Consider the following 23,520-nt stretch of genomic DNA (forward strand, 5'->3'; position numbering starts at 1 on the left):
CCACAAGAAAATAGCTTCAGAACAACACTGACCATGGTTGTGTAGGTAACAGCAATGCTTTGGCTAAAAAGATCTGAGGATGGATATTTTATGCCTATGGTACATCAAATTCTGATTATTCTTGAATAATCAGAATGTGGAAATAAGTGAATATGTGTGAATAAATGTGAATATAAGTGAATATAAAATTTTTAATTGTACGTCACAAAATGCGCAATACCTACCTCTTAAAACCTACCAAATTTAATTTGCATATCTCAACCGGTTTTAGAGCAATAAATAAATCGTCAGTTTGTAAGAAAAAATTCAACATCCCGTATCTCGCAAACGAAGCATTTGCGGACACATGTTTATAAAGTAAACGGTCATTATTTTTTCATGCAGAATGACCCCTTAAAGTTTGTCGCACTTATTTAGAAACACCCTGTATTGATGAAGAACGTTGCTAGTTGTTAAAGTATCTAACATTTTTATTCTCCAACATAAGCGAATGAATCAAAAAGCACAAGGTTTAGATGGCCTAAGGTTACAGTGGAGTTTTAAATACAATACTTTATATACGCAAGAATATTCCACAGGGTGTTCCAAACTTTGAGGAAAAAACACACTATCATTGTTACACCCGGTATACAATGACACTTATCTGTTTAGAAACAATATTATTACATCGATATTCTTGAAGAATAAAGCTATAATATGTTAAAAAAATCACTAAAATCGAACAACAGGTTTAGGAAATATAAGACATAAAAAATGTCCCAGTTTTAAGGTGATGCAATACTTTTTTGGCGGAGTGTATTTACATTTAGGAGTGGATGGAAAATGGTTGACGAACAACAAGAAGATACCGTATTAAAAACTCACCATTAGCAATTTCTTCTTCGATCCACACATCTATCTTCAAGTCTTGAACTTCATCTTCCTCCTCATTCTTCACATTTATCCGAATTATATACCACTCCCCCAACAAAGCAGGGCTTTCATGTTCGAATTCAACTTGAAGTTTCGACTCTCTAGGCACTATCGTCGCTTGGGGTAAAAGCTGAATGGTGTCGAAATTGATCTTATTTTTATTATATTTGAAATGGTACAGCTCTAGATGATTGTCGTTGCTGGTAGTGGTAGCAGCAAATTTCAAATCTATGGAACATTCTGGTGTGCTACAAAGGTAGAGGTTGATTGAAGAAATCTAAAAGGATAAACCCATATCAAGTAATAATACTGAGAATTGTATAAAATAGATTAAAGTCAATACTAAAAAATGTAACATAATAGATGCAATTTACTACACTAATCACAACAAGTATCGCATAATTTTTAAAACAGAAAAGAAGTTTAAATTTTTTTTTCAATTTTTAGTAGAATGATATAATACTCATTCATATAGTATTTATAAACCCATAGCATTTCAAGTTGAAACGTGTTTTTGCCGAAAAAACAAACAGTAAACAAAACGGTTAACAACGGTTGTTAAAGGAGAATATTTATTTTGGACATTTGTGCTCCAATTCAATCAATTTGTACTCTACGAGCCCCCTAGTGGGAAAGTTTTGGGGTAGTTCTGATTTCTTTCATTAAATATGTATTTTGGTCTGCCGAATCCGAATATGAGGTTTGCGGACAAAATTTCGTGACGGAACATTGAGTAAATCGCAAAAAAGCGAAAAAATTCTGCTTTTTTCCCCTTTTTTGCTTAAATCTCGGAAACTATTAACTTTTAGTAAATGGTCTGTTAGTAGAAATTAAAGTACTTAAAATTCTCTACAACCATCACTATCTACTTTTTTTTTCAGACGAACCGTTCGGTCTAAAGTGCAAGTTGAAAATTGCCAATTTTTAACGGTCTTTGCAAAATCCACTTTTTACATTTCAAAACATTATTTTTTATTAGAATGCTGTCATTTATAAATTTCTCCTAGTTTTCTGCACAAATAATTAAAAAAAAAGTAGAAATTGCACAAATTTAGTATCACAAAACTTCACAATCACTTCGATGGCATCGTGTCCTGGCTCAGAGCCTGATTGCTCCATCGTCGGCTTCAGGAGGTCGTTCTCCTGGAAAATAAAAGAGCTAGTGAGATACTGACTTCTGATCATAATATATCAAGGAGAGATGAATGATTACGAAATAACTTGTGAGATTCTACATACCTCTGTCTTTTTCTTCAGTCTCTTCTACATCTATATCAAAGCTATTTTCCGGGAGCTCAATGTTGTCATACAGTCCTTCGCACGATGTGCAAATTAGGGAACACTGGAGGCCCGCCTTCCTGTATCCACAATTACGTTGACAGCCCTTTTTACATTTACAAGAAATATACCGTATTAGTGAGTTTGGTGCAGAGTCCAAAGTGGTCGGCACTGGCACGAGACCACTAGTAGTTTTTTTCCAACCCACGCACTTGGATATTTTTGTTGCTCGTCAAGTGTGGCTTGATATAAATATAACTATTGTTGCACCTGATAGTAAACTCTAAGTGAATGTTTTCGTGCAGCAGATTCGGTAGGGGGTAATGAGGCAATGTTGTTGGTAATGAGGTAATGAGGCAATATTGGTCTTATTTTTAAACGCTCTTATTTAGTTCAATAGTTTGCATCAAATCTTTAGCCGTTAATTTGACTGCCTTTTCTTCAATGCAAATGAATGAAAATTTGCAGACATATGTATACGCGGGAACAATACACGAATAGCCAATAACATTTTTTTATGTTTATTAATTGTTTAAATAAAAAAAAAACGATTTTAATGGAAAATGCTTAAATTCTCTTGTTTTTCACAATGTAGAAACTTGAAACTTTTACCTTTTGTAGCTAATGATATGAACTATACATAATTTCACTTTTTACGTTAATTGCTTACGTTATGCTTCATAGATAAACAATGAAGTTTCAAATTTTGAACGCTCATATTTGTTTATATAAAAATCGGCGCTTATGGTAGGAGAGCCTAAGCGGGGATTTTTGCAGTTACTTGAGCGCGTCAGATTATCATATGGGGAGAAACCTGGTACCCTGTAGATGTAGCTCTGCCATATATTGGCTCTTAACACAAGGAAGTTCGTTAAGGGGGGCCCAAAAAAAACCTATCCTTAAAAATACTCGAAATTGTTAGATTAAGATAAGATAAGTTAAGTACATGCAAAAGAGTGTATATTTAAAAAATCTGACGATTTGAGCGGAGCGTAAGGAAATGCGAAAATCAAAAAGTTTCACAAAAAAGCGAATATTTCGCGAAATGAACGTCAGATCGAAAGACTAAAAAATACGTCTTCATTATTTTTCAAAAATCGATTGAATGGTACCAAACATGACCCCCCACGGAGAGGGTTGAGGGGTAAATTTAAAATTTTTAATTCAAACCCGCGATATTTCGCAAAATAAACATCAGATCGAAAAACTGCAAAATACAATTTCATTATGTTTTTAAAAAATCTATCGAATGGTATCAAACAAGACCTCCCACGGAGGTGGGGTTGGAGGTTACTTTAAAATCTTAAATGGAATCCCCAAATTTTTATTGCAGATTTGGATTCTTTACGTAAAAATAGGCAACTTTTATTCGAGACAATTTTTCGAGCTATGGATAGATGGGTTCGAGAAATGGAAAATTAAATTAAAAAGTGGAAAGTTTCCACTAAAATGGAAAATTTTACTTAACTTTTTTTGGTTTTAGGACCTAATAATCACAACCCAATAATAGGTTAGGTCCCCATAACGATCGAGTGACTGCAAATTTAGCATATTTTGCTCCCCTATTATTCGTGTCAAATTTCAATATGATACGAAACAAAACTTCACGATAGCTTAGTGTGAAAACCTCGTATATCATTTCACAGAAAATTTTACAGGAGAGACTTTAAACTTAATTTCTGCATACTATAACTTAAACCAAAAAAACTGTGTTTACATATTTTTGATTCTGAGTATGTTTAGATCATTACACATACATTTTTTATATAAATTTTGGGTTAGCGTATGCAGAAATTCAGTTTAAAGTCACTCATGTAAAATTTTATGTACAATGAGATACGAGGTTTTCACACTAAGCCATCGTTTAACCAAACCTCGAATTAAAAAAATTCCTGTTTTTATCGTAGTAGTCTTAGAAAAACCACCGGTAGAGAGGTTTTGTGCTACAATTAACATTAACGCATTCGTTTTGGCGTATTAATTAAACGCTTTTCTTTAGTTCAATCGTTTGGGTCAAATCTTTGGACGTTAATTTGACTGCCTTTTGCTCAATGCAAATGACTCAAAATTTGCAGACATATGCATTCGCGGAAACAATACACGAATAGTCAATAAAAAAATTGTTTAAGTTTATTAATTGTCTAAATAAAAAAAAAAACGATTTTAAATGATTAAAATCTCTTGTTTTTTACAATGAAGAAATTTGAAACTTTTACAGATTGTAGCTAATTATATGAACTATACATAATTTCACTTTTTACGTTAATTGTTTACGTTATGCTATAAATTTTCAAATTTTTTGCCGATTCCGACTACTTTTCATGTTTGTACCTACATCATATGTTTTATACATATTTTAATATACATTACGATATATTTTAATATTTGAAAAGTGTAAGACTAAAAAGTAAAAAATAAAAAAATATAAAAAATCAACTAAAAAGCAAAAAATAAAAAAGTTTAAAAAATCTAACACATTCGTTAAAGAAAAGCGTGGGGCGAAAACCGTTTATTCGATGAAGACGCGCCACGCTTTTCTTTAACGAATGTGCTAGATTTTTCAATTTTTTTATTTTTTGCTTTTTAAAAGAAAAGCGTTTCTTAAAATTTTTTTTCATATTTTTTTATTGTATGATGAAGATACATATTGACTGTATCTCAAATCGTTCAGACTGGTCTCTTTTTTCTTTCATATCGAGCCATTCCATATGAGAAACATGTTTCCTGCTGTAGCAACCTCATCCTGATGTGCATTAGGGTCTTTAAAAGCCTCCATGGCTGGTTACAAATCTGTGTTCTTCTGCGGGACTTCAAGGAATTTCAGTTTCCCCTGATTAAACAATGAGAAAGTAGTATCATAACCACTCATCGCATGACATGCGATACTACATTGTAGGAATAAGATACAGTCCATTAGGATTTTTTCAGCAGCCAGATAAGGGTTGTAGAAGCTTTGCGAAACCTTTCCTTTAACTGGTTTCAGAAAAAATATATTTTTTTGTGTTGGGACTACACAGGCCAATCAAAATGACCAGAAGGTCGATATCTTCCCCCACCACTGTCACATGTACATTTGACGGTGCCATCTCAAGATCTGTCGTGATTCGTGATAATTAGAAATCTACACGGGAAGACTCCACGGGATGGAGTATGTAAATTTATCAAATGACAGCATTCTAATAAAAAATAAAAGTTTTGGAATGTAAAAAGTGGGTTTTTACAGAGATAGTTAAAAATTCGCAATTTTCAATTTGCACTTTAGACCGAACGGTTCATTGAAAAAAAAAGTAGTTAGTGATATTTTTAGAGAATTTTAAGTACTTTAATTTCTGTTATCAGACCATTTACTAAAAGTTAATAGTTTTCGAGATTTAAGCAAAAAAGCCGGAGAAAGCAGAAATTTTTCGCTTTTTTCGAGATTTACTTAATTTTCCGTCATGAAATTTTGTCCGCAAACCACATACATATTCGGATTCAGCAGCCCAACATACATACAAAACGAAAGAAATCAGAACTACCCCAAAACTTTCCTATTCCAAATATAATTTGATTGAATAATTCGAGAATTTAATCTGTGCACTATATCTGCTTGAGTTTTCAATGAGGAGGAGGATCATTCTCACAAAAAAGAGTAATATAACGTCAGAACAAGCAGCCCAAATTGTAGATTTAATTGGAGATGGACGACCGCAGCAATATCTTGCTGATGTTATGGGAATCTACCAATCCAGCATTTCAAGAGCTTTAAGAAAGTATAGAGAAAGTGGAGGATACACAAGAATACCAGTTTCAGGACATCCCAGGTGCACGAACTCCGCACACTTTGCGTACACATCATGTTACAGCTAGACAACTGCAAAGTGATTTTTCCACAGCCCGTAATGTTCGAATAAGTGCCAATTCGGTTAAATAGAGATTAATGTAATTTAGAATCAGAGGTATAATGCCTGCTACTGCTCCACTGTTAACGAGGGCACATGGTATGGTACGTTTAAGTTTTGCACCAGGAAATGTCGATTGGGATATTAACGACTGGGCTAATATACTTTATATTAATGAGCCAAGATGTGCACTTTGTGGATCCGACAGTGCAAAGTGTCTATAGGCGGGTTCTCATTTGTCAGTTTCGCTGATGCAGTCTAACTGATTCAGTGATACTGAACAAATAATGAACATGAGAACACATTTTCATTTTAAATGATCAGTACATTCATACTTTTAGTTAAAGTGAAAATCAGTTCTACTTTTTATCATTTTGGACTGATCATGATCGCATAATGAATAAAAATTGAAGCGCGAGAACATAAATTTTCGTGATTTGTTCAGTGTGGCAAGTTTTGAGAGCAATTTTTTGCAGAATCTTTCAAAGCTACAGTCGGAAAAATTAAAGAATACCCGTGAACGATCACATCAATCACTTATTTTGTATTTGCTGTCTTTTTCTATAAATAGCAAACGTTTGTTATAGAAAAAGACAGCAAATACAAAATAAGTGATTGATGTGATCGTTCATGGGTATTCTTTCATTTTTCCGAGTAAATCTTTCAATATAGTTTCACTAGTACCCCATATAATTTTGCGAAATATCCAGGACCTGACCCACGACGTTTTGTTCTCTTTTGATTCACTAGAATATTCTGTAATTCATTCACTAATTAGGTATTGTAAACATACTTCGCGAACAGCTGGTCTCAGTTTTTTTAACCATTTTCATTACCACGATATCAAAACGTTTGCGTTAGCTACGTACTGAATGTAGCAAAACACGAAACGTGTGATTGCAAACGTCGCGTTTTATTTTTCACTATTAATGAATCAGTCAGACAGCGTCAGCGAAACTGAAAAATGAGAACCCGCCTTATCGGATCCACAAAGTGTAAATCTTACTCATCAGTAAAAATAATATTAGTCCAGTCGTTAATATCCCAATCGACATGTTCTGGTACAAAACTTAAACGTGCTATATGGTGTGCACTCGTTAACAGTGGATCAGTAGCAGGCATTCTGGCTCTGATTCCAAATTCACTTAATCTGTTTCTAACCGAATTGGCACTTTACGAACCGAACATTACGGGCCACGGACTGTGGAAAGATCATTTCGCAGTTGTCTAGCTGTAATATGATGTGTATGCAAAGTCTGCATATGTAAATAACGTTCATCTGTAGGGTTCGTACACCTGGGAAGTCCTGACACTGGCACTGGTCTTCTTGTGTATCCTCCACTTTCTCTATACCTTCTTAAAGCTCTTGAAATGCTGGATTGGTGGATTCCCATAACATCAGCAAGATTCGGTCGTCCATCTCCAATTAAATCTACAATTTGGGCTGCTCGTTCTGACGTTATATTACTCATTTTCTGTAAAAACGCACCTCCTCATTGAAAACTAAAGCATACATAGTGCACAGATTAAATTCTCGAACACAAATGTCTAAAATACGAGCCCCTTCCCATTTCAGTTGGCCCACCTTTGGAATTTGCAGTTTATGACGATTACCATAAGCAAGTGATAATCAACATATTTTTATAAGTTCCCATATTAATTATTATTGCATTTCTTAATAATATTTATTGAAAATATTACCCTTATGTTTTTTATTTATTTTAAACAATAATAAAAAAAATCGCTTGATCGTGGCTTTTGATTCAATTACATCAACATACATTGATTTTTTCATAATTATCTTAAAATCAGAGTTAGGCTATGGAAAATGATATCAAAACAATTGTCAATTAATGTCAAATAGATTTTGTGATATTATAAAGCATATTGCCGTTTGTCGGAATAAAGTCATCGATGGGAATGAGTGAAGGTAAAGTTATGGATGAGAACATTTGTTCGATCATCAATAGATTTTTTAATTCTCGAAAATCAAGAATATGTTTCAATTGTCACAGTATAGTGTAAGAAATATAGTTAGGAGATACAAAACCTCAGGTTTTGTCATCACAAAACCTATAAATGAAGGAAAAAGTAAAATAAACGAAGCGGATAGAAGGGGATTAAGACGCATTGTAGTGAAAAACCGACGTGCAACTTATCTAGATTTAAGTAGTTTTTGGAGTAAACTGGTTGGAACCCACGTTTCTAGATCGACATGTCGAATTCTTGTAAAAATTTTAATTTTATCTCAGACTAACGAAAATCCAGTCTTAACATTACAACACAAGAAAAATAAGTTTGTCCACCCAAAAATTTGTCCACCCTCAATGCTCTTTTGACCATTTTAACTATTTTTCTTGCGTTGTAATGTTAAGACTGGATTTTCGTTAGTCTGAGATAAAATTAAAATTTTTACAAGAATTCGTATTGATTTTTTTAACTTTATCAATCACTTTGTAGGTAGAACATCTTAATTTGTGGACCTCTTAGTGACATGTCGATCTAGAAACGTGGGTTCCAACCAGTTTACTCCAAAAACTACTTAAATCTAGATAAGTTGCACGTCGGTTTTTCACTATAATGCGTCTTAATCCCCTTCTATCCGCTTCGTTTATTTTACTTTTTCCTTCATTTATAGGTTTTGTGATGACAAAACCTGAGGTTTTGTATCTCCTAACTATATTTCTTACACTATACTGTGACAATTGAAACATATTCGCGATTTTCGAATTGATTTTCGAGAATTAAAAAATCTATTGATGATTGAACAAATGATCTCATCCATAACTTTACCTTCACTCATTCCCATCGATGACTTTATTCCGACAAACGGCAATATGCTTTATAATATCACAAAATCTATTTGACATTAATTGACAATTGTTTTGATATCATTTTCCATAGCCTAACTCTGATTTTAAGATAATTATGAAAAAATCAATGTATGTTGATGTAATTGAATCAAAAGCAACGATTTAGCGATTTTTTTATTATTGTTTAAAATAAATAAAAAAAACATAAGGGTAATGTTTTCAATAAATATTAGTAAGAAATGCAATAATAATTAATATGGGAACTTATAAAAATGTTGATTATCACTTGTTTATGGTAATCGTCATAAACTGCAAAATCCAAAGGTGGGCCAACAATGGGAAGGGGCTCGTACATATTCTCCTTTAAGAGGATCGGTACGTTTTTTCGGCTGCAATGCTATTCAGATGGGGATTTATTTTTTTCGAATCCTGAGAAAACTAATAAGTATTTGAAAAAAAAAAAATTAAACGCAGAATGAAACACTACGTTATTAGCGAGGGCCGAAAGTCTCTGAAAACTTCTATAATGTTTATTTTAATAAGTTACAGGGGTGAAAAACTAAGAGAAAATTTAGTGTTATTTTTAATTTCAAATATCTCATTCAAAATAAACTCTTTATTTATTCTAAGGGACTTTCGGCCCTCGGTAATAATTTAGTCTTTCATTCTGCGTTTAGATTTTTCAAAAATATTTATTGGTTTTTTCAGGATTCGAAAAAAATGAACACAATGTCCGTGGTAATATTTTCCAAATCTATCTTTGTCATACAACGCACTTAGTCGAATAGAATATTGTCAGTCAGACACTGACAATCAGTGACAATTTTAAATAATTATTTGACATGAATCGGGAATATTTTTAGTTGTTGATTAAATAATATTGATATATAGTGTATTTGATAAATAATTGATTTAAGAGGTGAACTTTATAAAAAGTTATTTACTGTGTATTATTTATGGAAGATAGAAGCAGAGAATACATCAAGATATATTCTGTGATCCAAGTATTTTGTTGTTAAAGATGTTCAAAATTGTAAGCGTTCCTTAAAAACAATATATTATTAAAAAATCACTTTAACACTTTTCCTCTTTTCTCGATTGAGTATTAGTTTTTGTTGTAGGTACATATAAATTATTACAATCACTGAATACATAATTAATGAAAAAATTATCACATTTATTAACTGAATTAATAATTTGCAATTATACAAAAAATAACAGTTATCCAAGAACATTCAAAAGCCATCTCTTTAAGCTAGTTATGACATTGTCAAGTAGAATGACATTCTAGTAATATGTACATATCCATACCAGTGTGAATTTTACTACACGTAATTTGCCATGTAAAGACAGAAAAGGTAGGGATAGCTGTAAAATATTTGCGAATTATGTACCCATAGCCTTAACAACATTTTGTTTACTGTTTGTTATTTTCGGCAAAAACACGCTTCAACTTGAAATGCTATGGATTTGTAGACACCTAAAGGAGACGATAGACGAGTATTATAACATTCTGCTAAAAATGAAAAATTATTTTTAAACGTTTTTCCCGTTTCAAAAATTATGTGATACTTTTTGTGATAAGTGTGTTGATATTTGGTTCAAACAAAGTTTAGAACAAAAATCAAGAAACAGTTTAATTTAATCATTTTCTGTAAAACCAGCAAAGAAACTAATTGAACGAACTGGATTTATACCAGACGTATTTGCACTAAAACAAAAAACATGAAAGAAAAAACATGTATTTAAAAACAACCAGACACCTGGAAGAAAATGAATAAAAAATAAAAAACTGGAGGAAAAATTGTTCAATATAATCTAGAAAGAAGATGAAATAACTATTCTTTACCTGGATATCCTTATTTATGTCCGCAGGATCCGCTGGAAACTCGACAATAAACCTCTTAATTTCATCTTGTTGAAAACTTAAAGACTCGTCATTGTCAGTTTGGACACTGTATTCGTTTGTCTGGTTTTCAGCACTGATTGATATGGCAATGTTTGAAAGAGTTATTGGAAATGGACATGTAGACCTAAAATAAATTATAATTTATTTATTTTTATTTATTTTTTGTCAACGAGCAATTGGCCGATTTAAATACAATACATATTATATAATACTAAAATATAAAAAAACTAACCAATAGCACATAAAATAACATTAAAAATATTACTCTACATCCCACCAGACCGAAAACAATGGGAACCTTCTCTGGTTACACCCTCCGAGGCTTCTACAATTTGCAAGCCATAACGGATGCTGAGCCTAAAGAAGATAAGGGAATTTTACAAAAATTTTTGATTTATATGTTTACTCTGATTGGAGTACGCAGGGAACCATTCTCGTTGGAACTTTACCGCGCTGAGCAGATGGGACGTGAATTATAAATTGTAAAATTCCCTCATCTTTTTTAGTCTCAGCATCCGTTATGACTTGCAAATTTTAGAAGCCTCGGAGGTGTAACCAGAGAAGGTTCCCATTGTTTATTTTATCTGCCATTAAAGTGAAAACTTAGTTCTGTTGTAGCAGTTGCCGCTAGGGCATCCCTGCCATTTCGTTCGCTGCAATCCGTAACTGCACGTCGGGGTTTGTCCTGGTTGGGTCAGAGGGAGCAGCATATGTGCCTCCTGATGAGAGACCGTTTCGAAGTTTCGAAACCGGTAGAGGTGCTTGCTGCACTCTCTGACTGAACTAGAATATGACGCGGCTGTAGTTTCGTGTTGCAACGAAATTATAAATGGTTATTCATTTTTGATTAAAATATACAGAATTAGGAAGATCGAAAACAAACAAATAAGCTGGTTTGGACACATACAACGAATGGAGCAAGATATACTTACAAAGAAGGTACATGAAGCCAAAATGGGAAACAAAAGAAAAAAGGGAAGGCCGAGGAAGACATGGATGGACCAGATCCAAGATATAGGTGAAAGGAGACACATCAGTATGAGGGATATGAAGAACCTTGCCACCAATAGAAGCAATTGGAAGAAGTGGATAAAAGGCGGAACCCGACATCCGACGCCCTGAAAGGCACTAAGGATTATGAGAAAGAAGAAGAAGAAGATTAAAATATAAAATTTTAAAATTTAAATCTCTAATTAAAGTAAATAAAATTAATAAAATTAAAACTAACATAGACAAAAAAGAAACAAAACAAACACCAGGTCACAATTTAAAATCAAATAAACTACAATACATAGCTACTAGTAGCATCAAAGAATCACGTGCAAGATATTAATTGCACTTAAATTTGCTATCAAAGCAATCCAACCTATCTATATAAATAATGATTTACAAACCTAGCAGACCTAGATAGATAAAAATTATATCCATAGTTTGTTCGATGGTGGGTCAACAGAGACAGGAGACTGCAGAAGAGGTGGGCTGATGATATCAAACAAGTCGCGAGCAAGGAGTGGATGAGAATTGCCAAGAGTAGAAATCGATGGAAGCAAATGGAAGAGGCCTATGTCCAGCAGTGGACGAACACAAGCTGAAGAAGAAGAAGTTAGAAACTATGTGAGTGTAACACATTGTATAGTATAGATCAGTGGTTCCCAACCTTTTAGGTCTGGCGACCCACCTACTGAGGTTTTTTCATATTCGCGACCCATCCCTCACCCATGATGAACATATTGTATACAATAAACAATGTTTATATTTCTATACGTGTATACTATATTATACGAGTGCTCAATCATATAAAATGGAAAAGTAGCAAAATTAAATAGAAAAAAAAATTAGGATCACTGTCACTGTACTCAGCTACTGTAAGAGCCACACCGCGACTCACCTAAAATCCGCTCGCGACCCACTAGTGGGTCGCGACCCACCGGTTGGGAAACGCTGGTATAGATAGATCCTTGTGCATGTGTCTGACCTAAAGAGTTTTGATGTAGAGCGAACTTTCAATGTTAGAGTAATTGATTTCGTCAGCTGTATGGTGACCCTTAAATGAAATAAATCTTAGGAATTTATGTTAAACCCTCTCAATAGCCTGAATATGAACATTACAGTGTGGGGACCAGACACATGAGCACTAATCCAAGGGAGGCCTCACTAGTGAACAGTATAATAATTTAAAATTTAATGGAATGGATATTAATACAATTCTTAGCACAGAATTTGAAGTGTTTTTGAAATAGTCATCGATATGTGCGGTATGAATGATGAAGTGGAATCAAGGACAACACCCAAATCTTAAACTTGGGTTACACACTCTAAGTAAAGTATACTTTATAGCATGGATTTGGTTGGTAGAGTTTCTGCTACGACTAAAAACCATTAACTGGCACTTTTTAACATTGAGTTCCATACCATTTATTTCACAGCAGTGGCTCAAAAGGTTCAAATCCCGCTTGTAGGTCATATTCATGATCGTCTTATAAAGTTTTAAATCATCCGCGAACATGAGAGAGTGTGAGTGGACAAAACTGGAGACAATATCGTTCACATAGATATTAAAGAGAAGAGGGCCTAGGTGCGAACCTTGTGGTATATCAGATGGTACCTCTATCTTATTCGATTGAAAGAATTGCATACGCACTATTTGTATTCTTGGTAATCATTTTAAAAGTTGCCCTTGAATACCCAGACTATGTAACTTATTAATTAAAACTTTATGGTTTAAACGATCAAACGCCTTTGTAAAGTCTATACACAGCATGAACTTTAGTAACTTCTTCCAAAGATTTCAAAATAAAATCAGTAAAAGTCAATTGATTAAGCTCAGTTGATCGCTGACTGGTTGGGAATAAATCCCAACTGTTGGTCTGTAAAGTAGTATGTAATTTAAGCTAGTATCTAAATAGTCACGAAGAAGGCTCTCAAATACTTTTGAAATACAACTAAGTATTGTCCGAGTAAAACATTTTGTGGAATAGCTTTAAGCCGGTGAAATGATATTCTTCAAATAAAGATATTAGGTCAAACGTTTAAGAAGCGGCCCTTTGAACGCATCTGCGTTTTTACGCTCAGACCTCCCATATCTATTCACAAGTTTCGTGCAAAACGTTACGTTTTAGTTCGGTAGCAGTGTAGTACTGGAGTGTACGTGTGTTAAGTGATACGAGTGTTTTGTTTGTTGCAATTATTTTGAATATTGGTTTAGTATTTCGTTTGGAGAGAGTCAAGTGTTGATTATTGTAATTTAATTAATGTAAATAGTGATGTGGCACCCGTGAGATAATGTAAATATCGCGTACGATAACGCTGATATTGTAGAAATTGCCAGTGCTAGTGTGAATGTAATTACTAAAAAAAAAGTGCCCGTAAAGAAGATTCGAATGCATTTAAATGCTGAAACACAGCAAGTATGTTTGAATGTATACAAAAATCTACGTACGAAATTCGGCTTTGATGAAACACTATTGGCACAAGCCATCTCTGATTTGACAGAAATTCCACTTCCTACTGTATATAAAATAGTTAAAAATGAACCCTATTATCGCAAGAAACGATGTGACTAGAAATTTTCAAGACCTTTAAATCCTTCACTTGTAAAATTATTGAAAATCACAATATACGACTCCTACAAAAGCAATAAAATACCTACAATAGAAATAATAAGAAACAAATTGGAAAAAACCGGTCGAAATCTGAACTGCTGTGAGAAAACTCTTCAAAATTGGATAAAAAATGTGCTTTAAATTCAAAAAAACAAACAAACGTCAAGCAATTATGGAAAGCCAAAGAATAGTCAACAGACGTAATATGTACCTACAAGAAATTACTAAATATAGGCAAGAAAATAGGAGAATTTATTATTTAGATGAAACTTGGTAAGATACCCACGATACAGTAAAGAAAGGATGGACAGATGGTTCAAGCATGTGCATACCAGAAATGTCTGCAAATAAAGGCTCGCGGCTAATTATTGTACATTGCGGAGGAAGTGAGCGATGGGTTCCGAATGCTTTAAAATTATGTGGGAAGAAAATGGAAGATTGTAACGTTGACTACCACAAAATATGGAAGCTGACATTCTTGAAGATTAGTTTGAAAACTCGCTGATCTCAAACTTGGAGAAAAACGGCGTAATAGTGCTTGACAACGCTTCCTATAATTCCCGAGAGCTCACTAAAATACCAAATACATCTTCAAAGAAAGTTGACCTGCAAAATTTTTTAATGGAAAATGATTTGTATTTCGAAGATTTTTACACAAAAAAAAAAAACAACTTAATGAAGTTCTACACACGAAGCAATTTAGGAAATTATACGCTCTAGAGAGTATTGCCGAAAAGCATGGACACACTATATTGAGACTTCCCACCTACTTTTGTGTTTTCAATCCTATTGAGTTAATTTGGGGATAATTAAAACCAAGTATAAGGAGTTCAAATACATTTCCTAAATTTGACAAAAAGGTAATTGAGATAATTAAAAAAGAATTAGCCAATATTACCAAAGTAGACTGGCAGAAAAGAATCGCCAAAGTGATCAAAGTGGAAGAATATTATAAGAAGATTGGGCACTTCCACATTAATGGTGGACATAAATTTATTATTGAATTGGGCGATGATAGTGACGAAGAAAATACGGAAGGAGAAAATGAGTTAAGTGTATCAGTATTTTAATTGTTGTGTTGTGCAATTCATTTTCCAAGCATAAGTGTAGTAATGAAAAGCGTTGAAAAAATCTTTTTTGATTTTGTATTTTTAATAAATAAAAAAAAGCGGGGACATGCTTGCATTTTGTGCTGAATTTTAAAAGTTTTGAACTGTATACCTAAAGTAATTTTAGATCTAACTATTTTTTTAAAAAGTTCTTTTAGTATCAATAATTCTTAAAATATCAAAATTAAACATAAAATCTATTCTACATCAGTTATTAATGCAAGCATGCGGTAAGAGGGAGGTCCCTGTGAGGTTAAATGTAATTAAAAAATTGATAAAATTAATTTTAACACATACGATGTTATGTGCTTTACCGGTATTTACCTAAGTATAAATAAATATTTTTAACTACATATTTAATTACCAGAAAAAACCAGCTGCCGGCCTAATAACTTAAAGAAGAACAACCCAAAGCTACAAATCTTACCTATTACACTATATAGATTTCTTGCACAATATACTGTGGGGTCTGTAAATGTTAACCTGAGAGTTATCTCCAAACTTAAGTAGGGAGTAATAAACCTTTTTAACTTTTTAAATTAACCTTAAATGAAAAATTAAAAATTTGAAAAAGGGATTTTAGAAAATAAAAAGTTACTAGTTTAATAGTGCTATCCCAGTAAGATCTACAGTAGTATTGCTGTACGTTCAACAATCTTACCTTATAAAAAGCTCCACAATGATTTTCTGGTCGACTTCATATGTTTTTTTCATAAATCTCCCTTTGACTGTCAGACAAGTTGTAATGTTAGTTACGTCCAGCGAAATTTTTAAAGATTTTTCAGTGACAAATGATTGCCACAGGATTATGGCACCTTGTAAGATGTTCTGAGTTAGTTTTGGATCACCAAACGGTATTTGTTTCTAAAACAGGAATAATAAATATATAAATATGGCTGTAACATACCCTGCAACAAATCTGATAGGTACTCGATTGATGGATTCGACCGTTACTTGATAAAAATTCATTTTATCCAACAATAAAACACTGAAAAACTTTTGTTTTAAATATTTCCCAAAACTTATGTCACTACAGCTCTTTCAGCAGAGTGCCTTTCTCAAGTGATGCATTTTACCGAGTGTATTGCCCTGTTGGCAAGTCTGTAACTGAATAGGTTGACGAGTGGAATAGATTAAAAAGTAGCAACAGAACAGAATCCACAGAATTCCATACATTTTCCAGGTTTAAAAATTATCAGATTGCAAAACAAACATGAGTTCTCGGTATTTCATAAACCTACCCATACTGACACAACTCTACACATCTACATCATCTCATCCTGCACAACATAAATGAGCAGACTACCATAGCATGTTACATAGATTGACAGAGATTCCATGTCAAAAATATCTTTGAGGTAGAATTGAATATTCTTCTTCTTGTAGTTACTTCTTCTATCGGAGGTTGGCTATCATCACAGCTATCCGTACCTTATTGGCGGCTGCGCTGAAAATATCTACTGAGCTGCAACTATACCACTCTCTTTGTGGAGAAACCACAAGTTTCTCAGCCAGGAAATTCTTCTTCTACCTATAGATCTTTTACCCTTTATTCTACCTTGCATTATGAGCCTTAATATCTCATATTTCGCACCTCTGCTAATGTGGTCTAAATATTCTAGCTTTCTTTTTTTGATGTTCTTTATCAACTCGCAATCCTTTTGCAGCCTCCTTAACACTTCTGCATTTGTAACTCGTTGGATCCATGGTATTTTCAAAATCCTTCTATAGCACCACATCTCAAAGGCTTCCAACTTCTTTATATTTTCTACTTTTAGTGTCCAGCTTTAAACTCCATACAACAAAGTCGAGAACACGTAGCATCTTAAGGTTCTTATCCTCAGCTCCAGAGGAAGGTCTCGATTAACAAACATCTTTTTCATTTTTATAAATGCTTGTCTTGCAAATTCAATGCGTGTCCTGATTTCTCTACCCTGGTCATTGTTTTCATTTGTAGAACCCAGGTTCCCAGATATTTGTAGTTATTCACTCTTTCTGCTTGTTTTCCCTCGATATCCAACCTTCCTACTGTATGTTGCTTAGAAATAATCATGAACTTGGTTTTCTTAACGTTCATTTGTAGTCCATAGTCCATACTGACTTGACGTAATCTATTTACTAATAGTTGCAGTACATCTAGACTGTCTGCAAAAATAGCGATGTCGTCTGCGAATCTTATGTTGTTCAAGATTTTTCCGTTCATTGATATACCCTGTTCTTCCTCTGATATTGCTTCCTTAAAAATAGCTTCGCTGTACAGATTGAATAACAATGGAGACAACACGTAACCCTGTCTAACACCTCTCTTGATTTCTATGGCTTCTGTTTCGACATTTTCGATTTTAACCGTTGCTTTTTGATTCTTTAATTGCCTGTTCTAATTCGCACATTATTATTTTCGGTCATGCTTGTTCCTGTGGTTCTTCTTGTATCATTCTATCATCGTCGAATAGTTTCATTATGTATTCCTACCAAAACCTTAATTTATCTTTGATGTGCTTTCTTTAAGAAAGCACTGAAATTAGTCTTCCCACCATCACAGAAAAACTCCACTTTCTGCTCTATTACATGTATAGGCAATATACCAACAAAAACAGCCAAACACATTAAAAAGAAAGAAATGACACCAGCTTTCAGAACAAACAATAACTTATAAGAGCAAAAAGAAAAAGCAATTACAGAGTGATATATACAAATTGACATGTGGGAAAAACTTACATCAGTCACACTAGCAGAAACTTTGAAAAACCGTATAGCAGAACACAAAAGGGCTTTCAATAATAGAAAAACAAATTCTATGTACCCACTTCACCTTCTAGATTCTAGGTCATAATCGTTCTTTTAATGAACAGTTCCAAATTTTTCATATTCAAAATAAAGGCCTTAAGGTATCTAGAATCTATGGCAATTAATGAATTAAAAAATAAAGATATAATACTGAATGACCAACTTGAGAAAAAAAGTTTTTTTTTTCAGTTTTATATTGCTAGATAATCTGATAATCTTGTAACGTTATAAACATTAAAAAAAAAAAGAATGTGTGTGTACTTTGTACGCACGTAAGAAGTTATACTTCTATTATATGATTTAAACGAAATTAATATACTTTTTATTTATATTTTGTTTAAATATTAAACTAATTTATACTTACTACTTCTCAAACATTTTTATTAGAACAGTGCCAAAAATTAAAATAATAAAAGAATAAAACACACACAAACACATTAAACAAGCAACAAATGATGTCTGAACATTAATTGTCGAAAATTTTTTTAACTAAATACGTATTTTCTGAAAATAAAATTATATAATAAATATACTTACAATCATAAAATGTATTAAAAAAAAAACAAAAAAGAAAGTTTCTATTGGGACTCGAACCAGCGCTGATAAGCGCGGTTGGTATTGGAATTCATTCGCCTTCAACGCTTAGCCACAGACACTATGTGTCATTATTTACGAAGATCGACTAACTAAACGGATTAAACTTGTGATATTTTGATATTTTGAAAATTGATCAAATTATTTTAATTTTGAATTGAAATGATTAGAATTGAAAAAATACAACAAAACATAGAGTAAGAAAACAATATATTAGGTGAATATTGATAGAAATTTTGATGGTAATCAAATTATATAAATAAAAGTATTACATACTATGTATTTTGGCAGATCAAATAGGTAGGTTTATACCCATGATACATTAACAATTATTACGTACCTGTTGCTTTTAAAAACTATTTAAAAGTCACTACAATATTATAAACTTTTTTGTTTCTGTCCTCACAACAATAAAACTAATATATTATACATTTGTTTACCTTTACCTTTACCTCCAAACCACAGCTGCCATATCGGATAATTTTTGACATGTCATTTGAACATCCAATCAGAACAAAGTTATAATGCGCATGCGCCGGGCTGATAGGTTTTAACATATAAAAAAATCACCCTCTATCGCCGGTAAAGAAGTATAACTTCAATAATAATTTCTTTTGAAGCCGAATCAATTAATATACCTTTCGGGCTGATCCAGCTTGTACCCCTATACTATTCTTATAACTATTTGTGGGTAACACAAAACATACTAACCTTTAAAATCCTAATTAAATTATCATAAATTTTCCTTTTCTCATTCAGAGGCGTGTTAATGTTCACTCCTAATATCTCGAATGCTAGTAAAATGTAGTCTTGTACATTGGCAGTCAAATAAGAACACAAAATCGCCTTTTCTAATACCACGGAAACTATAGTCCACCATTTTTCGTTTCGGAAGTCCCACAGCATGTGTGTATACAAACTGGAATAGAACAAAAGCATAACAAAATTAAATAAATTAAGTTTTTTACTTAAACAATTTAAGAAATAAGTAGTTGAGGGACAGAGTGAAAAAAGTAAATTAAAAAAATATTTACCACTTATAGAATAGAATAGAATATAAATATGCTTTTTTCTACGAGCGTGCAAAAATGTCTACTTTCGCGCACGCATTTTAGTTTAGAAAATTTCACTTTTCCGCACGCGTGTTACTTTTCCGCACGCGTGTTATTTTTCCGCACGCGGTTTTTACTTTTCCGCACGCGTGTTAATTTAGATATGTTAATATGGCCTTAAAGTAATTATAATACATGCAATAAACTAATATTTAGATGTTATTTACTAATTTATTTCAAATATATCTTATTGTGTTCCTTTTTTAATGAAACTAACGCGACAATTCGATGAAATAATAGTATATTACTTTATGAGGCGGAGAAGCATGACTTTTCTTGACGCGCCCGATATTACGCGCCGAACGAAGTGAGGCGCGTAATAGAGGGCAAGTCAAGAAAAGTCGCTTCTTTGCCGAATAAAGTATACTATTTTTTCTTCAAACGTAGCAAAATCTAGAATGCCTCAAACGACATGGGGGCTGGAAATCAAGCACGGTTGCCGAAGGATATATAGAGGATTCAATAAGAAATAAGAACGATAATGCTCAAAAAATTTTAAACCCTCATGATTCGCCAACATCGGGAATGATTGCTGAAAGTTGTGCTCGACCATCAGTATCATCAACAATTACCAATGCGTATCAAGAGTCGGGAACATTTTTGCACGGTTTCAATTTTGAAAATGCCTCATTAACTAATTGTACTTTTAATATTACTATAAATAAAAATGATGTTTAATTGTTGTTAATGACATTTGTATTGTTGCTTTGTGACATGTTTCATATTGTTGCCATGACAACATTTTTCCCTCCGCCGTAAAGAAATGGGAAAAAAAAACTGCTGCCGGCGGAGACATTAAACTTTGACAGGATCAAGTTAGATAAGTAATGTCATCATTATTTGACGTTTGAAGAAAAAATTATTTTGACATAATATTCGAAAGTCAAATCGGTAGACAATAACAGTCGTTTTGAATCATCGTCATGGAAACCAAGATCGTCCTCATGCTAACTAATTATATTGAAAGTTTGGTTTTGACAACCTTGTCAAAGAATTAATTTGTGTATGTATTTTTATATTAATTAAATTAATTTTGGTAATTTTTTAAAGACTCTTAGAAAAAATATTGTTCCTAACTCTTGCAGAAAGTCTCTTTTCCGCACTCGACTGCTTGCCGAACTCCCGCTTCGCGTCGTTCGGCAAACTGCAGTCGCGTGCGGAAAAGAATGACTTTCTGCACTTGTTAGGAAAATAACTATATTGTCATGAAAAATTGTACAATTTTATCGACAAAGCTTATAAAAGTCAAGAAAACAAAACAATAACAAACCAATTTACTAAAATTACATAAATCCACAGAGAACGACAGTTCTCACCAGTGGCGCACAACACCCCTACAAGCGACACTATATATACACGAAATTTTCGATTTTCTAAACCTGACTGAATTGAAAATTGGGCTAAATCCCATCTTAAAGTTTAGGAAAAGACTCGTCCATCCATATGTTACCTCTCCATTTTGGTCCAAGGGTGTGGATTTTACGGCCCTTCCCATTTAAAGCCTGTTTTTCGTTCTCGTCCCCAAAACTCCCAAAAATTTCAAAAATTTAAGCCCGACCTTTACGGCTTCTGATAGCACAGATCATTACCTTTCCAACGCATGTTTAATTTTGAAAATCGGTTACACCATTCAAAAGTTATCGAGCTCAGAAATATGACTCAATTTTTATTAAAAAAATGGAAAATGTTTGTGGATATGTATGTATGTATGTATGTATGTATGTGTGTGGAAAAGTTACACCGATCTGAATTTTTTTTCTGTGTTTCAAGAAGGTGTGAGGGCCGATTCAGAACCGGTCTAATTTTTGACTTCTAACTACCCGTAAGCCAGCTAGAGGACTAGGTAGATACAAAATAGCATATTTTTTGGGCGTATATATCTTAAGTTCAAGGAAATACAGGAAAACCGCAAATACACCAAATCAATAGGGTTGAGTTAAGCTTTCAAGTGGCGCCTAAGCGATCAAGCTGAGACATACACACTGCTCCCCATAGCCAAAAAACTGAAAAATTAAACTTTGAAAATTTTGGTTTTTCGACAATTACTCAAAATTTCAACCTACGAATTGCGCCAATATCAGATCTTTTGTAGCTGGAATATTTTATGCGCCACTCATTTTTACGGCGTTTAGCGGTTTTTTATTCTTGTCGTCAATATATTTAAAATAATAATAACGCTGCATATAAGCTGCTGCATATGACACGCAAATATAGATAAAAAAATAATAAAAATACTACTTGTACAAAGGGTACCTACTGTAATTTCTTAGTTATTGATTAAGAAAATCTTCTACTGAATAATATGGTCTTTCAGAGAGGTAGGCTTTTGTCAGTTTACGGAATTTGGGGAAAGATGCTGCAGATTTAAGTTGTAGAGGGAGATGGTTGTAAAGTTATTTTGCGGAGTATAAAATAGATTTCTTTACTAACTCCGAGGACGGGGTCGACAAATAGACGTTAAACGTAGAATTTCTCGTGAAGTAGTCATGATTAGGTCTTGGTGGAAAGACATGTAGATGTTTACGAATTAAGCAAACAGTTTCTAAAATATACAAAGATGGAAGAGTTAAAATTCCGTGATCTTTAAAGTAACTTCTGCAATGTGTTGTTCTTCTGAGGCCAAACAGATATCTTATTGCTCTTTTTTGTAATTTGAAAATAACATCGAATTGGGCAGCTGTACCAGAACCCCAAAAAGGAAGACCATAACGAAGATGTGACTCGAACAAAGAAAAATATGTTATTTTGGAAGATGCTAGATTGAGTTCATTCGAAACAGATCTTATAGCATAACAAGCTGAAGATAGTTTCTTTCTTAACAAATCGATATGGAGGGACCATTTAAGGTTGCTGTCTAAAAAAATACCAAGAAATTTTACAGAATCAACGGTACTGATCTGGCTGTTATTAAGAGGTAAGGGTTAACGAGCTCTTTTATAAGACAATGCTACTGTTTTATCTACGTTAAATGAGAGTAAATTAGAGTCAGACCAGGTTTTTATTGTAAGTAGATCAGAAGTTATAGTAGCATGAAGAGTTGCAATGTTGGAGTTGCTCCAAGTGATACTGGTATCATCAGCAAAAAGAAAGATTATTCCATCGATTTTTAAACTAGTGATGTCATGACGGACGACAAAATCACTGTTTTTGAATATTGTTAATAACAATTTTATTGTTTATTAAAATATGTTTAAATATACCTAAACTTGAGGGCATTACGGTGTTGGAATGGTGTACAAAAAATGGTTCAGATCTGTTAAATAGTTTTTGCACAATTTAATTTGTTTATAAAATTTTTTGAAAAACGAGCTAAGTTCTGAGGCTGGTCCAGTTAATATGGCTGAATGTATCTGAATAATCAGGGACTCATTTACTTCGTTAAGATGTATACTAATACCCTATGAAAAAAAAAGTAAAAAAAATTACATGTACGTACACAAAATTATTTGTTAATAAATAGCAGTTTTTAAGCTTATAAACAATTACAATAATTTCGTAGAAATTAGATCAAATTAAATGGCAA

General features: G+C 33.1%; 1 protein-coding gene across 1 annotated transcript in view; it reads right to left on the bottom strand.

Moving 5' to 3' along the window:
* The window catches only part of LOC114349478 (trafficking protein particle complex subunit 11), a 77,846-nt gene that overhangs the window by 18,840 nt on the left and 35,486 nt on the right, over positions 1-23,520 (bottom strand). Inside the window, exons 7-10 of the mRNA XM_050642720.1 lie at positions 19,597-19,804; positions 16,166-16,368; positions 10,734-10,917; positions 865-1,189 (exon numbers count right to left, since the gene is read on the bottom strand). Coding sequence (XP_050498677.1) covers positions 865-1,189; positions 10,734-10,917; positions 16,166-16,368; positions 19,597-19,804 — 920 coding nt within the window. The remainder of the gene's footprint in view (positions 1-864; positions 1,190-10,733; positions 10,918-16,165; positions 16,369-19,596; positions 19,805-23,520) is intronic.

This window comes from Diabrotica virgifera, chromosome 2 (genome assembly GCF_917563875.1).
Source record: "Diabrotica virgifera virgifera chromosome 2, PGI_DIABVI_V3a".
Classification (NCBI taxonomy): Eukaryota; Metazoa; Arthropoda; class Insecta; order Coleoptera; family Chrysomelidae; genus Diabrotica; species Diabrotica virgifera.